A 16,759-nucleotide genomic window follows, 5' to 3' on the forward strand; every position below is an offset into this window, starting at 1 on the left:
AATTCGATGCGCTGCTGGCCGCCTCTCTCTGGCTTGCAAGCGAAGACATCGGATGTCGACGATGTCATTTGTGCGTCAAAGTCCCGGCTGGTACGAATATTGCCTTCGGTTGGTTTGAGATCATGAGAGACAAGAGCGTGTTCGGAGACAATGCCGAGGTGTTTGATCCGATGCGGTGGCTCGAGGCTGACCCCGAGCAACTCAAGGAGATGGACGCAACCCAAGGGCTCGGCTTTGCGCTGGGGACGAGGTGGGAGTGTCTGGGAAGGAGGCTGGCAAATATGGAGATGGGGAAGGTAATTTTCGAGGTGAGTGTGCTGCTTGTGGAAGCCGATGGCAACTTGGAAGGCTGCTGACCAAGATGTGAAGCTTTTCCTCCGTTTCGACTTCGCCATGATGGATCCAGTGTCGCCGTTAAAATGGGACCATCAGGGATTTACCATCAACAAAGACATGAATGTCATCATTACCAAGCGGGAGTCGAAGGATGGCATATAATGAGTTTGGTGTATTATCAAGGAAGGGAATGGGCTACAATTCCCCGTCACGTCACTTCACCTCGCTCACATCGGTTCTTGCGGAATACACAGTCGAACTACTTCTAGAATTGGCCATACTGGGACACTAAGAGAGCGTAACACAAGGAAAATACTACCAGTTGATAGTATCCTCAGGGGGCTGTTGGTACACCTGCGTGCCTGACCTAAGAGGATGCCCCTAATTATCTCTAAGTCAACAGACGCAGAACAGGGTCACAAGATATTTGATTCAAGCTTAAAACGCAAGAGAGGAGATCCCAGAAAGCTCTCACATGTTATCACAAAGAAGGTCGATACTATCATCGCGGAGTAGACTAGGATTTCTGGAGCGAGCTCGCGGGATGGTATGATGACCAAGTTTCCCTTCCACAATAATGGTGACATTGGTACCTAGGGCTAGAGATTCCCTGCCACACGGGCCTTACCTTCGGCGTGTGTGTAACACTCCCATCCAGCCTCTCCTTTTCCCAACTTGGCCATCCCCAACCAACACAAATCATCTCGTCTCAAAATAGTCAACCGACAACCCCAGCGCATCACACTGCGCCTTCTCCGTGACCCCCTGCTGCCGTCCATTCCACTGCAACAACCGCCACCCGCCCGGCCCCGCCGTCTCCCACAACCCAACCTTCTCCACCTGCTCCAGCGTCCCCCAATACCCCCGCGCCTCCAAATACGCCCTACTCGGGTTCGGGTCTTGCGTCCTCGCAAACGCGCTCCAGTAATCAACAGCCAACTGCGCGAACGGCACATCAAGCCCGTCGCGGTCGGGCAGGCCGGCGCGCAGCGGGTTGCCGAAGACGACCATCTTCTCGCCGGCGTGGCACTTGAAGTACTCGGCGTCGGGGTCGCCGTTCGGGCGGGCGGCCGTTTTGGGCGCGTCGCAGTGCGGTTTGGTGTAGCCCGGCGGGCTGTAGGTGCGGTTGAATTGGAAGGAGTAGACGGTTTTGAAGGCGGCGTGTCGGGCGGCGGTGTAGGCGGTGGCTTGTTCGAGGCAGGTGTATAGCCCGTTGGTGGAGGCGCGGATCGTGGCGTTGAGGATTTGGGTTGGGGATGTTGGGTTGGGGGGTGCGAAGGCGGAGGAGTTGAGGAAATGGGAGAGGTCGCCTACGTCGCCGGGGAGGTGGTGCGCGAAGATGTCGGTGATGTTGGCGCCTTCCTTGATCGGGTCGACGTCGACACCGAGCTCGTCGCGGTTTGTCCCTGTCATGAAGGCCACGTCTTTGGTGTAGCCGCTTGTGTTGTTGAGCGCCAGAGTGTTCGACACGAGCCATGTCCCGTCCTGAACCAGTGATCTGCACCATGTTAGCCAAGTTGATCTCGCCGTTTTGCTGTGTCATGTTTGGACGTACCTGGATACGGCACTGATGTTTATCAACTCAGTGGCGTTGACCTCCCGCATGCAGGCGAGCCGATCTGTGGCATTCAAGCAGCCCATCTTGTCAAGGATGGCCTTGGAAGTCCCCTCAAATTCCGACTCGATGGAGTTGTAGTAGGAAGTCGAGCCATGTTCGTTCCCTGAGAGCCCCGTCGGGCCAGACATGCTGATGGCAGCGTAGAACAGCCCCTGAGCCTTAGGAGAGGCGAGCAATGCCCGGACGAGCATAGCGCCGGCCGACTCGCCAAAGATGGTCACCCTTGTTGGATCGCCACCCAAGTCCTTGATATACTTCTGCACCCAATTGAGCGCGTTAATGAGATCTCCAAGTCCGTAGTTGCCGTTATGGACCCCGTCATCGAATGCCATCCATCCAAGCGTGCTGACGCGGTAGTTGGGCGTCACTACCACGACATCGCCACGAGAAGCGAGATTCGTGCCATCTGCGTTTCCATTGTTGCTCGTGCCACTAGTGAATCCACCGCCGTAGATGTAAAACATGACGGGCTTTAGCTTCGGCTTGATGGCGCGACCCCCCTTCCGCGGCGGGAGATGGGTCGTCCAGACGTTCAGAAAGAGGCAGTCCTCACTGCTACCACTCTGCACTTCGCCCACCGGCTGGAGGCAGTCGGCCTTGGACGTCAGTGCCGTGATCGCCGTCGCCTCGTTGGGCTCGAACGGGGTCGAGTGCTCGAAGCGCGTAGGTTGTGGGGCATATCGGATGGCGCGAAACTTCCACGCGAAGGCATCGCGGTAGCCAGTATACATTTGATTACCCACTGGATGGTTGACGAGATAGCCAGTGGCCGTGTTGTTTCCCTGTGTAGAGACAGGGGCCGTCTGGGTGCATAGGACGGGGAGCTTGCGCGTACAGTCGGAGGGCATGGTGTTGCCGTGGATATCAATGGCACGGCACTGACGGCAGCTGGCGGTGGTATTCCGGTGTCCGCGGTTGACCCAGAAGAGCTGGCTGACGGGGACGGCACCAATGTGGGCCTGGTATGAAAGCGAGTTATTCAGGCCGTCAGTGAATTTCATCGTGTCCGGGTTCCAGAGGCCTTCACTAAGGGCCTTGCACGAGGCGACGGCCGCGGCGTAGCTTGCTTGCTGGTGGACGAGGAGAGCGGCGGAGCCATTCTTGGGACTATCTTCACAAGGTAGTTGGTTAGGAGCGCCTTTTGCGACAAATGGGCCTCGATACTCACTGTCAAGACGATTATCGGATAAGATGGTCAATCCGCCGCCGAACCTCTCGCTTCCGGGCGCACTTCGTTGGTCCTCTATAGTCGACGCCCCGAGAACCCCTGGGATTGGAGACAGCAGCAGCGCCCCCAAAACAGCGGTTTGCAGTGCATGCGCCATCATGCTACTTGCTATGAGGCTCCTAGCAGCTTGTCCGTGGTACCGCGGGAGGAGGATGGCCACAGCGCGACGCAGCCGACATTATGAACATGTCATCGGGTAAATAGGTTCTGGGTTCCCATCTCTGCCTCCGCTCTTGCACGCGTGCAGATCACTTTAGCCGCTTCCGCCACCAGGGTCAATGGCATGACCGAGCAGCCGTCAAATACCTTAAAGACATCCACTAACTCGAATGCTCTACATGTAAGTTCCGCCACGACTAATTACCGCGCCGGCCGCGGCGCCTGGCACCTGCACCATCTAAAACATACCCCATACAGGGAGTCATGTATCGGGCACGGGTGGTAAAAGGGGCCTTCCAAGCATTGGGACATAAAAAAAGAATCCTGCTCGGAAAGTCGGACTCCGTTCCTTTCCCCTTGCTGTTTTCGGGATCCAGGATCATGTTCGCCTCTCGCTGGATTGGACTAGGCTCGGTTCGCCGGCCCGGGCTCGTCTGCCTTAACTACCTATTTTACAACGCCACCCGTTTAATCTGCTTGCAGTGAGATCTTTGCAATGAGCGTAGAGAGGCTTGCGGTCCTGAATAGAGTCTCCCCCCCCGAACCAGAGAGACAAACGCGAAATCCAACCAGGCAGTGGCGATTCCATTAATTCTCGGATTCGGGGCGCCGTATTTCTAACAAGACAATCCAAGTTTGTCTTCGACTAGTCTGTCGCATGCAGAGGATAATTGGATTCGATCAACCGAGCTGGATCCCCGGCCCTGGCAAGCCACCATCAGCCGAGTCGTCGCAGTGATGTGTGTGTAGTATCAGAGGCCTGGGGCCCAAGGACCGTGGTTATTAATACGGCCCAAAAAGGAGATGGTTGTAAGCCAAAACCCAACATGCCGCTCTAGGAAGGAAGAATGGGTTCGGTTATGATGCCGATTGATAGAATGCGGCGAGAGAGCTGTATCAGGTACCACCCACATGTGAGCCTTTGGTTTGCGCATTATCGAGGGGGTCGACAGGGGAGTGGGGGCGAGGAGAAGGGTAAATACCTGATACCCGTAGAAGCCAGTGATTGCATCCCCTGGCGCGGCCGAAAACACTCTCTTCAAATTGCTGGTTTTACGGGGGTGAGGTTCCCTACCAAATTCCCACATCCGCCCACGGTTCGTGTGTATCTGTTCTCACCGTTAGCGCAGTGCCTTCCTGTGTGAGCGCACAGGAAGACGATGTCAATGTGAACTAACAACAGGAAGCGATGCCACTGCGTGGGTTAAGCCCACGCAGGGCGGGGCCGGGCGGTCTGGAAAGGTGGGCCCGGAATGCCGGCGCCCGCAACACCCCCCCTCAGACCGGCCTCCATCCGCCCCGGCATGAAGCCATCGCCATCTTTCTTAATCTAGTACATGTATATCTTCGTGGTGTTTTACTTCGCCCACGGAATCTTCTTCGCTCTCATGCCCATCATCCCCACAAATGCCGCGTGTTTCTCCTTCGATAACGGCTTTGTCAAACCGTCGGCTGGCATCTGTGCCCCGGGCAAATGGTTGACACTCAACTCTCCTTTCTGAACCTTCTCAATTATCCACTTGTAGCGGATATCAATCGTCCGTGTGCGCGCTCTGTTCATCGGGTTAAGTACCGTTTTGTACGCGTTGTTGCTGTCCGTAAAAATCACTGTCGGTATCTTCTGTGGAATGCCACAGTCCTTCAAGATCTGCGACACCCACATTGTCGACAATGCGGTGGGTGTCAAGTTGGTAAATTCGGCTTCCGTCGTACTCAATGCGACGAAAGGTTGTTTCTTTGACTTCCAGAGTACTGGTGCCCCGGCAAGGAAGACCGAATGGCCTCCTGTCGATTGTCGTGATGGTAGTCGGTCGGCTAGCGATGCATCCGCAAACGCCATCATTCGCATGTCGTCGCAGCTAATTTCGTCGCCGCCGAACTCAATGCCGAGATCCGTTGTGCCTTTCAGATATCGAAACACATGCTTAAGTAGGTCCAGGTGCGCTTGTGATGGGCCAGCGTTGGCCTCCGCCAGCCTCGAAACGGTATACGCGATGTCGGGTCTTGTACCACACGCAAGCCAATTGAGGGAGCCGGTATCTTTGATATACGCCTTCTGGCGTTTCATCACTGGTTCCCATGTCGCCGGCAATTCCATTTTACTGGGCCACGGTGTTGGCGTCGGATGGCAGTCTGACATTTCTCTCTTTGCCAGTAATGCCCGTGTGTAGCTTTCTTGTGATACGAAGATCTTCTTTTGTTTGCGATCGCGGACGATGTCGAAGCCCAGGAACCGTTTCACCGGGCCGAGTTCTTTCAATTCGAACTGCTTGATAATTTCGTCGCGGACCGTGTGGATCATGGCGGTCGAGGGCGCCGCAATCAAAAGATCGTCGACGTAAAGCACCAGAAGAATGTCGTAGCGTTTGTGTCGAAACAAACAGGCATCTGTTTCGAGTGCCTTGAAGCCTCTTTCTTCGAGTAAAGGTTTGACCGTGTTGAACCAGTATTGTGGACTTTTCCGCAGGCCGTAAAGTGCCTTTCTCAACCTGCAAACCATGTCAGGCGGAATGTCCAAACCTTCTGGGGGCTCAACGTAATAGTCGATGCCCTTCGGAATCAGCGTGTTCAAGAACGCTGTTATGAAGTCGTATTGCAGGCATTCCAAGTCTCGCACTGCGACGACAGCAAGAAATGTACGGACTGAAACGCTGTTGACGACGGCGGCAAAAACGTCTTCACTATTCCAAGAGTCTTTGTCGAAATTGCCACAAACAACCCATCTTGCGCGTGGATCTGTTGTTCCCGTTGACGGATTCATTTTTTCGTCAAATACCCATTTGCTCGGCAAAATCGTCATGCCTGGGCGTTTCGGAATCAATTCGTAGACTTCTTTGTCGCGCAAGCTGGCATCTTGTTTCAACATCGCCTTGAGCCAGTAATCCTTGTAGTTCTCAAGGCGTTTCGCCTGTCGATGGTTCTTCGGTATTTGGGGTTGCAGGTATTGCGCAATGTCGTTCTCGACCTTCACACTTGAAAGCGCCATGCCAATTGTTGGTTCGTCGGGTTCAGGGATATCCAGGTGCGCCGCATAAAACGACTGTCCCGGCAATTCACCCCTGCTCAATTTAGCATAATAACCTTCCTCTGTGCCGGTACCGTATTTAGCCTTTTGGCGCCGCGGGCGGGTCGACAACGTAGTCGGTGCCACTGTTCCGGGTTCGTCGGTCACCAAATTGCCAATTCCTGGCGACAAATGGTTAATTGGCACTGGAAGATCTCTCCCAATCTCCATGCGATCCTCCGCATCAAGCGTTGGTTCTGGAGTGGCCTCTGGAGTCGGTAATTGAGCGACATGTTTTTCTTTCTGCATTTCCGTTGTTTCGTCGCTCTGTTGAGGTTCGTTCTCGATTGCGGGCAGTTCATTTTCTGTCGCAGTGGAATCCCCCCCCTGAAGGCTAATCGTTGTTGTTGTTTGATCCGGATGGGTAATTGTCACCCAGTCTTGTTTTTCCACGACCGCTTCTTCTTCTTCTTGCGTTGTCGTGTCGGTAAAAACCGCTTCGTATTCGACATCCGTTCCGACATCTTCGTCAGGAACAAAGTCTGGGCCTTCGTTGAACTTGACTGCGCTGGCGCGAATGATCTTCCCGGTCTTCGGATTCCAAATCCAGTATATTTTGCCATGCAGGTCAGCGTAACCGATCAGGCGTCCTTTCTCGGCGCGCGCGGCAAACTTGTCGGATTGGACCCGGTATTTCGGTTTGACGTAGTAATACGCCTCGCAAAAGTAGGCTCGAAAGTGGGTGATGTGTGGCGTCCATGTCGACTTTGGCATACCGACACCTTTCGCAAAGGCCTCTTGTGGGCACCTGTTGCCCGTATTCGCATTCGTGGGCAGTACGTTTTTGACTTGAACGACTGATTCCATCACGAAGGTCCAGAGGTGTTCTGGAATCTGATACGCAATCATCGTCGCGCGCGTCTTATCCAGAACCTCCCTCGCCGCGCGTTCAACTTTGCCGTTCATCCACGGCGTGTGTGGAGGGGTCTGAAGGACCACAATGCCTTTCTCCCTCGCCCACCTCTTGAACTTATCGTCAACGAATGGAATAGGCGATTGTCCGAATTCGGTGCCGCCATCAATGCCGATCATCTTCACCCAACGACCTGTCTGGGTGTGAACCATGACCACCCAGTCCTTCAACAGGTCGAAGATCTGACCCTTTGTGCTGGTGTATTTGACCCAGTGGAAGTTCGTGTCGATGTCAATGATGTGAACGCTGTATTTATATCCCAACGCTCCCGGTTTTTCATGAGTAACCGTGTCGACACGAATGAAGTCAAGTGGATTATCGCCTTGGATGGGGGCTGATTTGCCCAGTTCGTCCGTCATCTTTCCCATTGTACAGCCTTCGCAAAAGTGATCTTGTTTGGCGGTCAATTCGATGCCTGCACGCCGACATGCTTCTTCAACAACTGATTTGCCGGCATGCATTAGCCTTCTGTGCATCTTGCGGTATGGGACTGACGCCATCTCTGGTTTCGGTTGGTTTCCTCTGTTGGTTGAGGTCGGCAGTGCATCTCTGACAGCTGGTACGCCTCGATAATCGTACAACTCCATCAGGAGGCTTCCTGTTCCTTTGTGATACAGCGTGTCATTGTCTTGGTCCCAACGAACGCCGTCATTCTTCATTCTCAGACCTGCAAGTAAATTGCAAGGTGCTGATGGTTGGTAAACTGCTTCGTCAATCTCGATCGTCGCATAATTGCCTGTCGGGAGTTGAACCGTAAGACTAACGGTTCCGCCCAGCCAATTCTCTATCAATTCTCCCGTTGAGGATATCGCCAATGACGCCTCTGGGAGTGTTTCCAATTCCTTGAACCACTTCTTGTCATTGAACGCTGGCGTCGCGCATCCGGTATCGTAAATCACGACATTCCGAATTGCCTCTGTCGACGCGCCTGATGCCTTGAGGGCCTGTTGGACTTTAGCGCTTAATTGCGCCACGGGCCTCCCCAAAAATGCGGTGCCATGTTCATCATGTTCATGTCCGGATGGTTGCTTGTAAACAGGAGATTCATCGGGCGAGACTGGTTCGCCACACCAGACTGTTGATGAAGAGGGCCCGTTGTCGACGAAGATGCCGACGACGATTTAGTCAACGATGTCGATGTCGACGAGGAGGTTTTCGTTGCCTTCGCCTTGAGGGCACTGTCTCTCTTCGGCCAGTTTTCCGGGGCCTGTTCCGGATTGCACCACCAGCAGATTAATGCCTTCGGGTAGTGGAAGCCACAGCCTCCGCAATGCGCCTGTCCAGTGTAAATGTCCTTGTCGCATTCCTTGCAGTCAACCCTCTGGTTTTTCGACTTCCAGGAGTTCTGTCTCTCGTTATTCTTGTTGGTCATCGAAGTCGACCGAGTGTTTGACGACGACGATGTGGCATCTCCTTCTACCTTCTTAGTCTTGTCCTTGCCGTATTTGACGTTGCTCAATGCCGGCTGGGTCGCCTCCTGGGATGCCAGTTCGTTGAATTCCAGCATCAAATCCGCCCACGACAACTTGTTGTTTCGAAGATTCGTCATCGACCTGGTATACAGATCCGGGTAGGCGTCGGAAATCGCCTGGATGGCGTTCAAGGTTGCCGCTGACTCTTGCATCTTGTAGTCAGTCTCATTTATCCGCTGATACAGATAGTTGAGCCGAATCTGAAATGTGGTGAACTTGTCATAGTCGCCACGCCTGATATTGAAGAACTCCCGTGCAATGTCGTATGTCGCTTTGTGGGTGTACTTATCGAAGTGCTGTGTCAGATGGTCAAATGTCGATTTCGGATCCTGGTCGGTAACCTTCCAGCCTTGTCCTCGCAACAAAGTCCACACGTTGATATCCGCAATTGTGCTCTGGATGAGGTTGTCAACGTCGATCCGGTCGTATCGCCACTGGCGCTTCTCGTCGTCATCTGCCGGTTCCGGCACGCCGGTAAGGATGTGGGCTTCCAGCCCTGCGCTCTTCAGCGACGTGAGCAACTTGTCACGCCATGTCAAGAAGTCCTCCTTTTTCTTGAGCTCTGGAACTTTCTCAAACGTGGTCTTCTGTCGCTTTGTCGATTTCTCAGCTAGCTTTTTCTCATAATAATTCTTTTGAGCCTCAAGCATTTGAGTCATCATCGCCTGCATTTGTTGCAGTTGTTCCGCCATTTGACTGATTTTGATGTCGCACACTTGTGTCGATAAATTGGAATGTCGGGTGTGGTTCGTTGACTTCAAAACGAAATTCCACACAATCGACGATTTTTCACTCAATTCCAATCTCTATCAATTGAGAGAATTAACAGGAAGAGTATCAACAGTAATAAAAGGAAGTGTCAGGGGCTCATAACCTGTGTGAGCGCACAGGAAGACGATGTCAATGTGAACTAACAACAGGAAGCGATGCCACTGCGTGGGTTAAGCCCACGCAGGGCGGGGCCGGGCGGTCTGGAAAGGTGGGCCCGGAATGCCGGCGCCCGCAACACTTCCCAAACAATTAGTCCGCTGGAAACGGGGATAAGGTACCCTGAGCCAAATAAAATACCCTTCGCGAAATTCTCGGGACCTGCTCGAGCTGCACTCGACCCCCACGTGATAGAGCTCGATTGTCTGGATATTTTCACCTCCAGGTCCGTCAATTAAAATGTCCTTAATCCCATAGTTTGTCGGCATGCCCTCGCAGGAGTCGTGCCCGAAACTTCGGCATGCGGTTGGAACTTCCGGGTCGTTGAAAATAAAATCTATGCGGTCGAGGCGGACGAAGGTGATTTTGACCAGGCTTCTAAGGAAACTCCCACCCGGGCCTCCAAACCAGGTCCAGAACAGTGGCCGATGTCCTGACATGTAAGGATTGGGTGCTATCATGAAACCCTCATTCAGATTTAAACTTGGCGGTGGCGGGTGAGGAGACCAGATTGCAGAGTTCCTGAGATTCCGGGCGTCGTCGTCGACGACTTCTAGGCCTTTCGGTAATATAGGCTGTTTTGGGTCTCGACAAGCTGCGAGACTGACCATTTTAAAACCCTGCATTCCGAATCCAGGCTTGATTAGCAAGTAGAACCATAGGCCGAATGGCCGATTAGAACAAAAGAAAAGGCCGGGGTTATCTTACGTCAAACTCGAGCTTCAAAGCCATAGTCTCCCCGCTCGTCGTGACTCGGCCCAGTCGTTCTGTTATAGGTACGCCATCGGTAAATCCGATCCAAGCAGACAGGTGCTTCCTCGCATTACTGCCACTGACGCACTGCAGGGCTTGGATGCCACCCACGCCGACGGCAAGGTTAAAGCCCATCAATGCCGCGCCATGGAGTTGCAAGGAATGCTCGCTGCCAGCGAGGCTGTAACCCAATTGGATCACTTCGTCGTTGGTAGCAGTGAGGGACAAGCCGCAGATGTATCCGTTTCCGCCGAAGAGGACAGTGGAGACAGCGACCCGTGAGATATCATTCGTCGGAATGGCCACCCCTTGGACTTTGGAACCTTTACAGGGTCCGTGATATTTTGTATCTAGCGGTAGACACCCCGCAGCCGTAATCCATGACTGCTCGGGGCTCCCATGTTCTTCTGGGAGAGGCGGGATATGCCAGGGAAGTGGCACCTCGTGAGGCAGTTCGTTCCAAGAGAGCGCCAAAACGTCCACCACGTGTTGTATAATAAGGCCCCAAATCCGCTTCCTGTTTCGTGTGCCCTCAGCTAGGCCGGCATCGGCCGTACGCTGGTACAGTCCACGCCAATCTCTGTGTCCAACGACGCCACGGGTTTCGGAACCCGAGACTGCTTCAAAGAGCCATGAGCGTTCCGAGGCCTTTCCCCTGAACCGAGATGCCCAGAATTGTTGGCTGTCGAAGATAAACCAGAATGACGGCGATGCGCGGCGTGTGTTCAGGGTGTCTGGAGTTGAGAGGTAGGTCGCGATAGCGGAGCGCAACTCCACGGGAAGTGAGGCGAATGGATCCCGGCCGGGTGATGATGATTCGGTGGGCAGTAACGGGACCCGAGAAGGCGGCGCTTGTGGAGTTTCGGTCAGAATTGCTTCCACCTCGGAAGTAGCTAAGGGGTTAACGTTGTAATATGCCGGTGTTTGAAGAACGTCTTCAATACCGTCGTATGGTGTTAGATAATTGCCGTCATCGACCTGTGTCTCCCAATCGTGAATTTGGTCCTCAAGAAATCCTTGAAGTCCTCCGTAGTCGTGGCCCCAGTCCAAGCTTGGACACATTGAGTCTGTCATGATCAGGGAGTCTAAAACCTCGAATAGTCTCTCACAAGGGACCTGGGTCGGATGATATGCCTGTTTCACGAGAGACCAGCAGGCATCGTGGAAGACGTGGCCACGTTTCCCGTTGATTTCGAGCCACTCGCCCCGGAACAATACCCCAAATTGATCTAGGTCCGGATTTGCATAGCCAGGGTCGCACCACCGAGCATCAACATTTTGAGGCGCGATGAAGCGGCCCAACTGCGGATCGGAGTAGAGGCCGACGCCGGTCACATGAACACCCTCCTCTCGGCTTCGGCATACTACGAGATGATATTAGTTAGAACGACACAATTTAATTTTGATCCAACCTAGGGGAAAGTACAGGTATACTCACGACCGCGAAACTGATTCATCCACGAAACAGAGCCAGCTTTATCAGCGATAAACCACCCGCAGAAAACGCAGTGGACGACGAACGGGAGCTGGTATCCGTTCATATTGGTTGCGAATGCGTGGCCTTGACTGCTGCACTATTTTGCGTCGAAACCACCTGAATGGAAACGGTGTATGATACCTAAGGCCGGGGAAATGGATTACCTGTGATGAAGAGAAAATTGGCAGAAGCAGGCGGAAGTGCGGGGTTGGTTGGTTGTCGTTGGGAAGGAGCGACTCTGGGAGGGCAATGTAGACAGCCCGGAAAAAATACAAGCGGTGTGCCACGCGCGCACATCAAAACATCAAGGCGTTTGCACCACACAGATGTTTGAGCCACATCCCAGGTTGTATGAGATACCTCGCAAGCTTGCTTCTTTCCATTTCTCACGCAAAGATTTAAGATGTGCTAAAACAAGAAATTTCAAGTGCAAACATCAATCCTGTGGCGTACCATACCTTACAAAGACGAACAACGACGGACCAAACCAGTGAACTTGGGTGTTTCAAACACGGGTCAATTGATGATCAAACCCATTTCACATTGAATCCAACCTCACTACCTCGCCGACTCTGGTACAATGCTAACGTCGCAACATCTAACCAACCGCCATGATGGCCCCCAATTTCTCCTCCGTTTCCTCCCGATAACGTTTAGTGGCAGCCATCAGCCCGATCAGACAGGCACACGGTCAAGAGGCTGCCCCCGACCCTGACGTTTCTCTTCAGGCCAGAGACCTTGCCGTTGGAGCTGCACGAGTTGTAGATGTCGACCCCGGGGCTATACAGCTCCGCACGGACACCGCCGAGCGGAATATTGGACCAGCTGACGTAGCAGTTGTTGTAGCGGATGTTGCGCGGCGATTGCGGGATTCCGTTCTGGTCGCTGCCGAGCGCCACGAGCAGGTTGTAACAATCTCCCGTGCTCGCCTGGTGGCTGCCCGAGCACGCCGGGCTGTCGCGCGCCTGCAGGCCTTGGTTGGCGGAGCGGCTCGCGAGAGGGCCGGGCGCCGCAGGGAGGCCCGCGGGCAGGTTGTCGTCCGTCAGGAGCCAGTATTGGTCCTTGCCCTCCGTGACCAGTTTGAGGTTCAGGTCGTAGCCGTTGGAGGGTGCGGCAGGGATCGCGGTGCCAAGGGCGCCAGCGGCGAAAAGGGTGGTGATGGCGGTAAGATACTTCATGTTGATGGTGGGCGAGATTCGAGGAATCCAGGAAGCTGTGTGAATTGGTGTGGTTGGAGACTTGGAGTGGGTTGTGAAGTTGAACTCGGCGATGGTGAGGTTGAACTTGTGAAGAGGACCTGGACGTTGAGGATATTTATGTTGTTCTGGCCTCCATAACGCTCCTTACACTCGTGGTCTCGTTAACATGCTCTGGGCTCGCATTCCGCATTGGGGACCTTGTAGTTGGATCTAGTCAGCCACCCTCGAGCCGGGATACGAGCATCCGGGGGCGACTCTCGACTGTACACCGTCGGAGGTTGTTTTTCGACGTAATTGCCCAATCAACATACACCATTATAGCCCAAAGAGAAAAGGCCTCATTAGCGCCTAATACCTCAGCCCGTATGCAGTCGAATCGGTGGGCCCAACGTTGAACCGCGATGGACAGCGGTGGACAGCGGTGGCAAGCGAGAAGTTGATGACTGAGCCGCCTGGTGCGACAACGAGTAGAGCGTACCTAGGTGGGTGGAACACTGTCTCGCTTGATTCAGGTTTTCAAAACAGTCCCGTTGGAGTTGAATGCAGCCATTGAGATTTCTAACTTGACATGGTATTCTAATCCAGGGTACCTACCTACCTACCCAGGTAGTCTCGCATTCCTCCTCCGTCCAAACTCAGCTCAGGCACATGCATGCATCCCTTAGCCAACCCCCTGACCTTTTTGCACACCACTAACTCACTGCAAACTTGAGCCTAGAACCACCATGAGTCATCGCAGCCTTCACCGCTCTCAGAGCAGCTCCGACCTCCGCCGCGGAGCCCGAGGCCTACGATCTCAAGCTAGCCCTTGACAAGGACGGGTCCGGCAAAGCCGCCTGGCGCCTGCTCGACGAGAATATCCCCCGCGCACGTCGACCAAGGCTGCCGCGGCCTGGACACCGACATATAGGGCCCCCACCCCGTAACAGCGTGAGCAACCTGTTCACCAAGGGTCAGTATGGCCTTGAGGGCTGTGCGGTGTGCGTACTGGGACTTGGAGTTTCGGGTTAGTTGGTGTGTGGGGGTGGATGATGTTGACCCGCCGATTTTGAAGCTTGTGACACCGGATGAGTTGGATAGGGATGGGGGAGGTTGTCTTTGATGCGAGAAACGGTCAAAATTATGGTATAACCGGAGATTCGAGCGGAAGGCGCTTGGGATTAAACGGATGTCGGTGGGTGGGAGGAAATCTGGCACGATTCGATGGCGAGCAAAAGTGTTCTGTGTCTTCAATGATTAACAGGTACCGTTGGTTGCTCACTGCAACATGTCCCCAGCAATAACATGACCTGACTGCCCAATTTGGACCCCCGCATGTGCGACGGAATGCTCTCAATTACAAATAATAATAGCATAGATCTCCTCCCGTCGTCGACATGACCTCCCCAATGGTAGTCGACTCCCCAGCATACCCCATATCAATAACATCCCCCAACTCAGCCAGATCCGACGGTGGTTCATTCCCCCACGTCCGATGAGCATAAGACCCAGACCCAAGATCCGTGTAACGCGCAGGCCCGGCGCCCAAAGCCTGCCACATGGTCCAAACGCGGTCCATCTGGCCGTGATGCACCCAAAAAGCCGGGTCACCAGGGGAGGTAAACAGATCGCCACCCGGGTCGCCGCCGATAGTGTAATGAATACCACCGTGGGGCCCGATCTCGATCGTGTAGGGGACGCCCTCGGAGACGATACGGAACTGGTCGACGTCGGGCCGCGTCAGCAGCTGCAGCACCGTCGAGTAGTTGGCGTAGCGCATGTTCATGGCCCCGCCCAGGTCGCGCTTGAGCCCGCGCGGGTTATGGCCCAGCCCGCCCATGGGGCCCGGCGCCGTGTCCGCGAGGCCGCCCACAGGACCAAGGTTGACCACCATGTCCGCGAAGGGGCCCGTCTTGACCAGCCCGCCGCCTTCGCCAGCAGGGAGCGAGATGTTGCCGCCGCCGACGCCGGCAGGCGGCACGATGACGGGCCCGTCGTGCGGGATGTACTCGCCGTTGCCGCCCAGGCTGGTGGGGTCGCCGTTGAAGAGCGGCGAGTTCTGCGGCGCGTTCGCGTACTTGGCCCAGTCCCAGTACGGCTGGTAGCCCGTGTAGCCGCACTCGTCGCGCAGGGCCTTCTCGTACTGGTGCACGAACCAGCGGTGCCACGGCTGGAAGACGCCCGAGTAGTGGATGGCAAGCGTCTGCTGGATGTGCGTCACGACGAAGTCGTCGAACCGTGACTTGGCCCCCGGCGCCACGCTCTCGGGCGTGCGCGGCGGCTTGCTCTGCAGGCACTTGACGGCGTTGACATAGGCGAGGCGGTCCTGTTTGGACAGTTGGCCACTGGCGAAGGGGTTTGGTTAGAAAACCTACAAATAGGAATTCTGTGAATTTAACACTTACTATTCCCGACGGAAAACAAGCTTGTCGACGGTGCAACGGGGTGTCTCGCCGGCCTCCCGGAGCTTATTCTCCTGCTCGGTCAAGTCCTGGATAACCCGAGACTTGGCTTCTTCGATGAGATCGGTCAGCTCCTGCGGCTGGGAAAGGCCAGTGCCCCGGCAGCGCACACCAGCGTGGACAGTGGCTGCCGCAAGGGCGGCTCCAAGCAAGGTGGCGGCCTTCATGTCGATCGCTGAGGGGCGGAATGAGAACAAGAACGGACTGCAAAAGGAATGAATGGACGCGAGCTGCATAATAAGGACCCGCTCCCTCGTGGCAGCCTTGGCAGCTCAGGGGGTTCGGCGCACCTTTCCAGCCCCGAGGCTTCGTCGCCTTCTAGTGTATGTACTAGTGTAGTTCTTTTTGGAAATTTGGTCTCCAGTCACCCCCTGGCTACTGTGGTATTGGGCCCCAAAGCGGAAACATGGGTCCCACCGTCTTGGGAACTATGTTTTGGTACGAAATACTCGTAGTTTCTTGATAAGCCCAACGTTATGCGTTTCTACTGCCGGCAGTTGGGTTTGCGGCGTGGGACTTGCCACCCCTTTCAACCTCGTTTGTGGGGGTACTGGGCAGCCAAGTCGTCCGGTTCATCCGACGGGGAAATCCAATCCCGGAAATTGAGGTGGAAAACCTCACCAGGCGATGGGGTCGAAGGAATCGTCGGGTCGACGGATCCGGTCCTTGTTGATGCGATTGGGCGTGATGTTTTCTGCCCCTTGCGTTTGATGTTGGATTTGGGATTTTGAGCCTCCACCTTCGATGATCATTCTCCTGAGAAGGGAGGTACGAGAAGAGGTGGGACCGATCGATTCAACCGGCCAACGAATTGGCGTCGTGAGAGAACGACTACCCCAGTCAATCAACAGGGAACTAGGGACGGCGGGTTCAGGCCGGGATTATAACGACACACACAAAACTGGCTTCATGCCCCGTTGCCCGTCCCTTGTTCTTCTAACAATGGTAATGTCGTTACTGGGAACCGATTCTCCGTCCAAAAAGGAGGAATGATCTTTCCATGAGGCGTGGGGCACGCCAGGACTCGTACAAACGAGGGATGGCTTGCCTCTCTGGAAAAGAGCTTGCTGTTGATGATATAAGGCGCTGAACTGCTGCCGTATGTGCCGGTGGGGTGGATTACAAAGAAAGATCAGACGTCACTTGATGCCCCTGAGTCGGTGCATGAAAAT

General features: G+C 54.6%; 3 protein-coding genes across 3 annotated transcripts; all 3 read right to left on the reverse strand.

The window, feature by feature from the left end:
• Window positions 1–1,035: 1,035 nt before the first annotated feature.
• On the reverse strand, window positions 1,036–3,279 carry CHGG_04039 (uncharacterized protein; the record flags this gene model as incomplete). The annotated part of the gene is made up of 3 exons (XM_001223252.1): window positions 1,036–1,834; window positions 1,892–3,065; window positions 3,123–3,279. The coding sequence occupies 3 exons, from the start codon at window positions 3,277–3,279 to the stop codon at window positions 1,036–1,038; spliced, it is 2,130 nt and encodes a 709-aa protein (XP_001223253.1).
• A 1,419-nt stretch (window positions 3,280–4,698) lies between these two features.
• On the reverse strand, window positions 4,699–12,011 carry CHGG_04040 (uncharacterized protein; the record flags this gene model as incomplete). Its single annotated transcript, XM_001223253.1, has 4 exons — window positions 4,699–7,916; window positions 8,390–9,455; window positions 10,426–11,834; window positions 11,909–12,011. The coding sequence occupies 4 exons, from the start codon at window positions 12,009–12,011 to the stop codon at window positions 4,699–4,701; spliced, it is 5,796 nt and encodes a 1,931-aa protein (XP_001223254.1).
• Window positions 12,012–12,600: 589 nt separating this feature from the next.
• CHGG_04041 (uncharacterized protein) lies at window positions 12,601–15,754 on the reverse strand (the record flags this gene model as incomplete). The annotated part of the gene is made up of 7 exons (XM_001223254.1): window positions 12,601–13,244; window positions 13,313–13,407; window positions 13,458–13,624; window positions 13,848–13,860; window positions 13,939–14,085; window positions 14,559–15,470; window positions 15,531–15,754. The coding sequence occupies 7 exons, from the start codon at window positions 15,752–15,754 to the stop codon at window positions 12,601–12,603; spliced, it is 2,202 nt and encodes a 733-aa protein (XP_001223255.1).
• Between the last annotated feature and the right edge of the window lie 1,005 nt (window positions 15,755–16,759).

This window comes from Chaetomium globosum, genomic scaffold (genome assembly GCF_000143365.1).
Source record: "Chaetomium globosum CBS 148.51 scaffold_4 genomic scaffold, whole genome shotgun sequence".
Taxonomy (NCBI): Eukaryota; Fungi; Ascomycota; class Sordariomycetes; order Sordariales; family Chaetomiaceae; genus Chaetomium; species Chaetomium globosum.